Here is a 7,803-nt window from a genome sequence, read left to right on the forward strand (position 1 = left end):
CTCTTGTTGAAAGTCCTTCGTAAACTCCTGTCTCTTGGAATAGCATTAATAGAAGATTGTTTAATACATTTGAATTCTTATTTTACATGTCATTATGTTGTTCGTCATTATAATCTATGATGGGTGTATTCATTTGTATTAAAATAACAACATATGTCGTGACCGTGGCAAAAAACTGAAAAAAATAGATGTATATAATCTTATTTTTCCTCGCATTTTTAAATCTTATATTAAATGTAGCTTTACACTTTAAATTTTTTTATAAACAATTATACTAAAATATTATTAAGAATAAATAAACGATATAATCTCTAATTTGACCGATTAAGTTAAATGACCAAGTAAATAACATACCTTGCCAGTAAGAGAATTATCAATTGAAAAGAAACCGAAAGCGGTAAAATGTAATGAATTAAGCACTATCTGTTGTGTAAACTGATGGATCTGCAAACACATTTTTGCATTTTTTATTATATACATAAATATATATTTTATTATATACTATACTAATTTTATTATATACATAAATATATTGTATATATTATCCAAGTTACGTACGTAAACAATAAATTGAATTTATACATAAATTTGCAATCTATATCTTATATAAATTAATCACTGTATATGAATATCAATAATGTTTTACGTTATGGAGAAAGGGCTAATTTAATCATGTATTAATAACACAAACAGACTTACCTCTTCTCTCAGATCATTATCGATAATGGACCCTTCAAAGGATTGTATAATTTCACCGGTTTTATATGCCTGAAATAAATATTAATATATGCGATATGAATTTAAAGTAAAATTATGCATAAATCGGATATATGCAATGGGCGTTATTCATGAAAAATTAAAATTATTATGCATATATACTATGTATAAGAATTTAAAAGACACTCACAGTTTATACATAACAAATAAATTATATAATATTCTTAAAATAAACTTGATATGTTTAATTCTAAATAATTTAATTTTAAATATTGCATATAATTGTATATTTTATTTTTATTGCAAAAAAGAATTTTTTATACCTCGTTTGTTACGTTCGTGGCAAGATAATTTACTAATACAATTTTAATTGAATATGTGCCTGCCCACAATACCATAGCAACAATCTTTTCGTTACTGACAATTACGTGTAGCTGGCCAGAAAATACACCATATAAGCAATAAACAGTCGCTGTTACTACTGCAAAATGTACTGCCATTTCGAGTAAAAGTTGCAGACAATAACCACGATTAATTTGTTTTCCTATTCTCGTAATTTCCAAATGTAAATGTCTGTAAATGACAGAAAAATATTAATTAATTAATGATTGTTTAAGTAATATATTAAAATATTTATAAATACTCGATTATTTGAACAAATTACAAAATTTGGAACATATTATGTGTATGTACGTGTGAAAGCAAAAAAGAGAGAAAAATTTAAAAAATGAACTTGATTTTTAGCAAAGATAATTATATATATCATATCAACTTACTAAATATTATTAAAAAAATACGTGAGATGAGAAACAGCTATTTTTAAAGTATAATATATATTAATCATTATTACAAGATTTTTTAATGTTTAATTATTTTAATTTGTAGCATTATACTAATGGAAACTTTATAACAAAAGCGAATATTATTTTATTGATCTTACCTTAGAGTCTGAATGAGATGTAATATTTTGTCTTTGTGATTTTTATAATTTGCCATAACAAATTCAGTAGTTGTATTTTGCTGCTTATTATGAATCTTGAAGGTATTTGATTTATTTGCACAGAACACTACATTGCTGATTAGACTGTTTGTCTTCTGAAATTTTATTTGAAGACACCTGCCCGACACAATGCAATCTTAATGAGTACTCAAGTAAACATAAATAAAGGCGTATTATATGTTTACTTATTTTTTCTTTGCAAACAATTTAAAGAAACATTATTACGATCAACACAGATCTTAGAAACATAGACGTATGTAGACTGCACATTCCTTGAAATTGCCGCTCTCAATTTAGAAAGAGCGAAATAGCTTGATCCGTATCTTTCTCTTCCAAATATCAGTAGTGGAGACATTGTGATTCTATGAATGGTGACATTCTTCTCTATGCTTCCTCACCAAGGCGAATTCAAAAGAGATAACGAAACTACTCAATGTTACATTCTTCTTTTAACGGAGCACAGATGATAAGTTCTACAGTTATATACATATAACATGGAATGCGCAGTCTATACTTTCTAAGTCTATATTGAGAAATCAAAGAAATCTTAATGGTTTCAGTACTTTGAACAAACTTCTCGCAAGATAAGTGTTCTTTGAAAAACATATTACTTGCCTGATAAGCGAGGCGAAGGTGAGGTCCACTATAGAATTTATCATAATCGGAAAACAGACACATACGCAGCTATAAAGGGCAAATCCGTATCCCGTATCATCATGCATCCAGATTAAATTCAAAATGAATATCATTATCATGCCTAGCATCCAGATAGCCATAAGATATAACATATTTCGATAGGTTTTCTGATATTCTGATTTTATGCCCAATGCCTCTAAAGTACTATCCGCTACACTATTCCTTTTAATTATGTTGTTTATAATCTTTAAGTCGAAATTTATTAATATTAGCACATTTGTTTAATAATAATAATTCGGTGACACAAAACGACATGATGTAAAAGGAAAAAATGTATATACCTGCACAAATATATATTTAACATTTATTGTACATATTTAATAGAGGTGTGCGAATAGTTCGAATTCGAATCGAATCGAATCGAATCGATTCACAGTAGATTCGATTCGATTTCGTTTTCGAATCTACAAGATTCGAAATCGAATAGTTCGAGAATTTCGAATTAACAATGATTCGATTTCGGATCGATCGCCTATTTTTTATTTGATTCATTTACATCTCCCGCGCGACCAATTATTCTTATCTAATAAATAAGTATTTTTGATATATGTAATGTATTCATATAAATTAATAAAATATTCGAAAACATTCTAACTATTTGTGTATACGTATATTATTAATATTTTCTAGTTCGAAATGTCACATAAGATCATGATCCTTTGATCCTTTGTAATAAAATGTAAATCAAAAACAGATCTTTAGTTTGTTTAAATCATTGCGTAAAATAATGTAAATAATAAATTTTGATATTTATTACGTTTAAATGCAATGTTAATATGGGAAAATTTGATTCAGATTCGATTCGTATTCGAATTAAAGAGATTCGATTCTATTCGATTCGAACTATTCGAAGTGAAAATTTCAAATTCGATTCGATTCGATTCGACCATGCAATTGCTTAATTCGCACACCTCTAATATTTAACATTTCCATATATCCACGAAAAGAGTGCAAAAAAAAGGAAATTTTATTATACTTTTTTTTTTAATTAGCCGAACATCGATGTTTCTGCAATACATTAGTGTAATCTTTCTATAACTTTTATTTGCTACTACTTCATTGTGTACTAATTTTCTGTAAAATTTTGTTACGTACCTCTGACTTAAACCAGAACAGAATTATAGCCAAGACAGCAACTATGGTGTTGAGCCCGATGACAAAATAAAATATTATAAACTCATACTTGTACGCTTGCTCGAAGATATAAATTCCCTTGTAAAACATAACAAAATATCCAATCATTATCGAGATGACATAGAAGCCACTTAGAAAGTATCGTGGGCGATTTAGGGGTATTTCGAATACTCCCATGCAAAATATACAATTGAGCAAAGTAATAGGCAGAATTGCATTCTTCAAATTTTCCACCGACTTCATTTTAAAGCTTTCGCTATCAACCTAAATGGATTAATATGATTGGATCTGTATGATTAGTGACAATTTAAATATGTACTTGTGTTAAATGATGCTATGATTAACACTTTATAAGTGTATAAGCTTACGTTTCTTAAATTTTATATGCAGTTTAACGTAGATTCTTTGATATAATAAATAATAAACACAATAAATTTTAGATAACTGAAATAGCTGGCTACACTGAAAAATTGCCGTTTAAATTATACGAGTGTGACCAAATTATCGTAAAGTATTATACGGAAAAAACGTGTTGCACCTGCCCAACGTCTGCAAGGACTAAATTTAACTTGGACGGGGTTCCAGCGCGTGTTATCCTTAATGAATTTTACAGCTGGCGAGCAACTAACAACCGGATAAGCGATCTCGCGTGCCAGCATGATACATCACCGCCAGCCTGCGTAGGTCAGGCAATTTCACTTATTACACGTGTTTCACGCCAGCGGTGTGTATTGTACAACACTTTCGTTTACTCGTTCGGTTAGCCGAAGCTTGCCTGACCTTCCATCGTTACTAAGAAGCGCGCGTTGAACTAGTGACAATAAATAATTATAATCTGTAAGATCATCTCCCGTCGCGGCACTTTTATAATAGCATTATTTCTGATAAAATTATTGTATACCTTTTGACCTTGATTTTAATTAAGTAATGTTCAAATATAGAACTTTAATGCTACTTTTCGAGCCATACTCATGGAACTTCCATTGATTGTCCGTGCGTGCTATACAAATGTAAATTGATTGATAACGACATGATAACGATCGACGTGATAACGAGAGACAAAACAAATTGACTTCGCGTAGGTTGATTGTAATCTTTATTTTATTATCTAGAGAATATAATATGATTGCTGTTTATATAAAAATATTATACATATAATTGTTTGATGTATTTCTGTTTAATCAATTTAAATGAATACATATATCAAGTTTTATATACTTAATGATCTGAGCAATTTTACTGTAATGAACTTACATTACGGAGATAAATGTGATATGTGTTTTCATTTTATCATAGATACTATGATGCGATCTGGAATTAAAGCTTTCATCTTAATTGATTATTAAGGCTTTTATTTTAATTGAAAATTACGTAGAAGTGCTATGCAATTATACGATATGATATGAATAAAATGACAAAAATTGAGAGATCAGCATTGAAGATTAAGACGATTACATACAAAAGAAAACAGAAAACAGTTTTTCTAACTGTGAAACATAAAAATTCTATTAATGATATCATTAATACATTACATACAAAAGAAAACAGAAAACAGTTTTTCTAACTGTGAAACATAAAAATTCTATTAATGATATCATTAATCGTATGTAATCGTCTTAATCTTCAATGCTGATCTCTCAACTGATCAACTGATCAACTTTGCTGATCAATATTGAACGATATAACAAATGTATATATGTACATATATAATCCCTGTTTATTTACATATATTCAAAAATTCTCTATATATAAACAATAAAAAAATTCTTCATATACATGTAAACATTAAAAAATTGTTTTTATTTGGGAATTATTGTCAGTACCAATTTTTAAAACGCTCCAATGCGCGTTTCCATTGTTTCAGCACGTATTGATAAGATAATCGCGATTCTTCGTTTGGCTTGAATATCCTGTCCGTTTGACGGAGATTTAACAATTCTTCTCTGTTCTTCCACAGTCCTGAAATTAAACAATGCATTAAAAATTATCATTATAAGCACAGTTATGTGTATTCAACTGTATAACTCTTAATTTTTTATTATTATACCATGATAAATAATTCTTTATTGCAATTATTGAATAATTTTTAAAAAATTCTAAACTATATCTAAACTAAATAAAATGTGAACAATAAAAATATACGAAAATTACATAATTTTGTATCGAATTATCTTTGTTTATTAACCAGTTTGTGTACAGAGTGTCATAGAATTCACTGACACGGAATGTACAATGTGATTCTTTGTATTAGAAGAAGTAATTTTTTTCTCTGGCAAAATTGCGTCTAGCAGTTTTTAAATGAAAGCAATTCAAAGTTAACAAATGAATACTCTAATTTATGCATGAATCGAGAGCAGCGCGCGCTAAATTAGCATTTTATTATTCCCCTAAAGATTTCGTAACAGTTATGCATGATATAATATTTAAATATCGCTATATGGAATACAACTTCCTTAATAATTAGTAATAAAAGAAAATTTTCTGATATCTCTAAAATATGATTAAAAGTAAAATTAATAGATTAAATAAATAGATTAAATCCAAAAAATGCTGTTCTAACGTTCTAAAGATATGTGAACTAATTTTCTCTTCTTAAGTCAATTATGTTCCACAAATAGCGATATTATTATATTATACATAGTTATTATGTATAAATTTTTCAGAAAAACAGTCAAACATTGTATTGTGTTCAGTGCGCTCGTCACTCTTGATTTATGTAATCTAATTTAAAACGCGCTTATTCATTTTTATTTGCTTTCATTTAATTGCTTTTAAAACTGCTCGAATACAATTTTGTCAAGGACAAAATTTGTTCTTCTGGCACAAAGAATCACACGAATCTGAGACGTGCTAGATAAGAAAAAAAATAAAATATACATTTTTATTACTTTTTTAAATTATCAAATACACAAATATAATAATAAATCAGATTTTTCGTACCACATTGTAAACCAGCTAAAAAAGCTACTCCTAAGATGGACATCTCGACAGATACTGGACGTTCCACTTCTAATCCTGTTGAATCAGCTAACGATTGCAAGACAAAATCATTTTTGGAAACTCCACCATCGACTCTAAAGAACAATGCCATGTGGATGAATCAATATAATGTTGTATGCATGTAGATATAATCATATAATCATATTGTGCTAGAAGTAGCAAATATTAAAAATCGATTCAGCCAAATAAAACATTCCTTTCTTTTTCATAATATTATAATAAGTGAATTATTGTTAATCACGTTAAATCATTATTAATTACATTAATCATAAATATAAATTTTTAAAATTAAAATTACATTTACTAGCTCGTGTTTAAATAACAAGAAATTTAGATTTTACTCGGCCAAGAAACGAGCAAGGTGTGACGTGACATAAAATCACTAAAACATATTATAAAAATTAAAAAAAAAAATTAACGTCAAAGTTCAATGTCACAGTTTCGACTGCATTGAGTCTTCCTCAGTTGAAATAAATTAACATATAAATAAATTAATAAAAAACATCAGTAAAATAAATTAAACGTTTATATAAATTAACAAAAAATCTATAGAAGCAAAATTCAGTCAATAATAGAATTCAGAAAGTCTAAAACAATAAACGCTGTGTAAAGTTTTGTCGTATATTATACTCGCAATTATTCGTTTGCATACAATAGCACAGTCGTAAATATCTCGACGATTAGACCTTTCGACGTCTATACCTTTCTCTGTAACGATTTGGTCTTTGTTCTGTCGCACCATCGAATTAACCGAGGATTTCTACGGCAAACAACTCTCGGTTAATAGCTGTTTCTTGATATCGCTCCCGGAATGATACACGTAATAAAAAGAACATGAATATTCGACGTAGAAATTGATTTCGGATCATCAATAACGATCAAGCGAGTCAACCCACGGATGAAAAATGTTTCGCTTAAAGAAGGTATTATACAACATGCGCCGTGCTATTGTATGCGAACGAATAATTGCGAATATAATATGCGACAAAACTTTACACAGTGTTCATTCACAGTGATCAGTTTTAGATTTTTTGAATTTGATTATTGACTGAATTTTTTGTTTCTATAGGTTTTTTTATTAATTTATTTAACTGATGATTTTTTTAAATTTATTTATATGTTAATTTATTTCAACTGAGGAAGACTCTGTGCAGTCGAAACGTTTTGACATTAAATTTTCTTTAAAATTTTTATAATATGTTCTAGTGATTTTATGTCACGTAACGCCTTGGCCGAGTCTAAATTTCTAACTTGTT

The 7,803-nt window shown here is 28.3% G+C and overlaps 3 protein-coding genes across 4 annotated transcripts in view; all 3 read right to left on the reverse strand.

Moving 5' to 3' along the window:
- Nucleotides 1–46, reverse strand: part of LOC105458970 — a 1,202-nt gene extending 1,156 nt beyond the window's left edge. Inside the window, exon 1 of the mRNA XM_011704609.1 lies at nt 26–46. Coding sequence (XP_011702911.1) covers nt 26–46 — 21 coding nt within the window. The remainder of the gene's footprint in view (nt 1–25) is intronic.
- On the reverse strand, nt 20–4,521 carry LOC105458967 (putative gustatory receptor 28b). Of its 2 annotated transcripts, none has more exons than XM_011704605.1 (8): nt 4,449–4,521; nt 3,509–3,625; nt 2,333–2,474; nt 1,658–1,834; nt 1,041–1,290; nt 700–768; nt 355–444; nt 20–175 (listed from the first exon to the last, which is right to left on the reverse strand). In XM_011704605.1, the coding sequence occupies exons 3-8, from the start codon at nt 2,470–2,472 to the stop codon at nt 83–85; spliced, it is 819 nt and encodes a 272-aa protein (XP_011702907.1). In that variant the 5' UTR covers nt 2,473–2,474; nt 3,509–3,625; nt 4,449–4,521; the 3' UTR covers nt 20–82. The 2 variants fall into 2 exon arrangements, with proteins under 2 accessions (XP_011702907.1, XP_011702906.1); XM_011704604.1 differs by lacking the exon at nt 4,449–4,521 and adding an exon at nt 3,916–4,101 and having other exon boundaries at nt 2,333–2,598; nt 3,509–3,811.
- Nucleotides 4,522–5,320: 799 nt separating this feature from the next.
- Nucleotides 5,321–7,352, reverse strand: LOC105458968 (putative glycerol kinase 5). Its single transcript, XM_011704607.1, has 3 exons — nt 7,250–7,352; nt 6,488–6,621; nt 5,321–5,506 (listed from the first exon to the last, which is right to left on the reverse strand). The coding sequence occupies exons 2-3, from the start codon at nt 6,528–6,530 to the stop codon at nt 5,364–5,366; spliced, it is 186 nt and encodes a 61-aa protein (XP_011702909.1). The 5' UTR covers nt 6,531–6,621; nt 7,250–7,352; the 3' UTR covers nt 5,321–5,363.
- Nucleotides 7,353–7,803: the final 451 nt, after the last annotated feature.

Source organism: Wasmannia auropunctata, unplaced genomic scaffold, assembly GCF_000956235.1.
Source record: "Wasmannia auropunctata unplaced genomic scaffold, wasmannia.A_1.0 LD334246.1, whole genome shotgun sequence".
In the NCBI taxonomy this organism is placed as follows: Eukaryota; Metazoa; Arthropoda; class Insecta; order Hymenoptera; family Formicidae; genus Wasmannia; species Wasmannia auropunctata.

Bases quoted from the DNA above. Each gene is read 5' to 3' on its own strand.
- LOC105458968 (XM_011704607.1), bottom strand. From the start codon at position 6,530: ATGTCCATCTTAGGAGTAGCTTTTTTAGCTGGTTTACAATGTG. The intron at 5,507-6,487 runs GTACGAAAAATC...GTTTAATTTCAG, and splicing joins TTTAGCTGGTTTACAATGTG to GACTGTGGAAGAACAGAGAA.
- LOC105458967 (XM_011704604.1), bottom strand. From the start codon at position 3,790: ATGAAGTCGGTGGAAAATTTGAAGAATGCAATTCTGCCTATTACTTTG. The intron at 1,835-2,332 runs GCAAGTAATATG...TGTGTCGGGCAG, and splicing joins ACCTTCGCCTCGCTTATCAG to GTGTCTTCAAATAAAATTTC. The intron at 176-354 runs GTATGTTATTTA...TATTTTTTTCAG, and splicing joins ATAATTCTCTTACTGGCAAG to TTTTTTGCCACGGTCACGAC.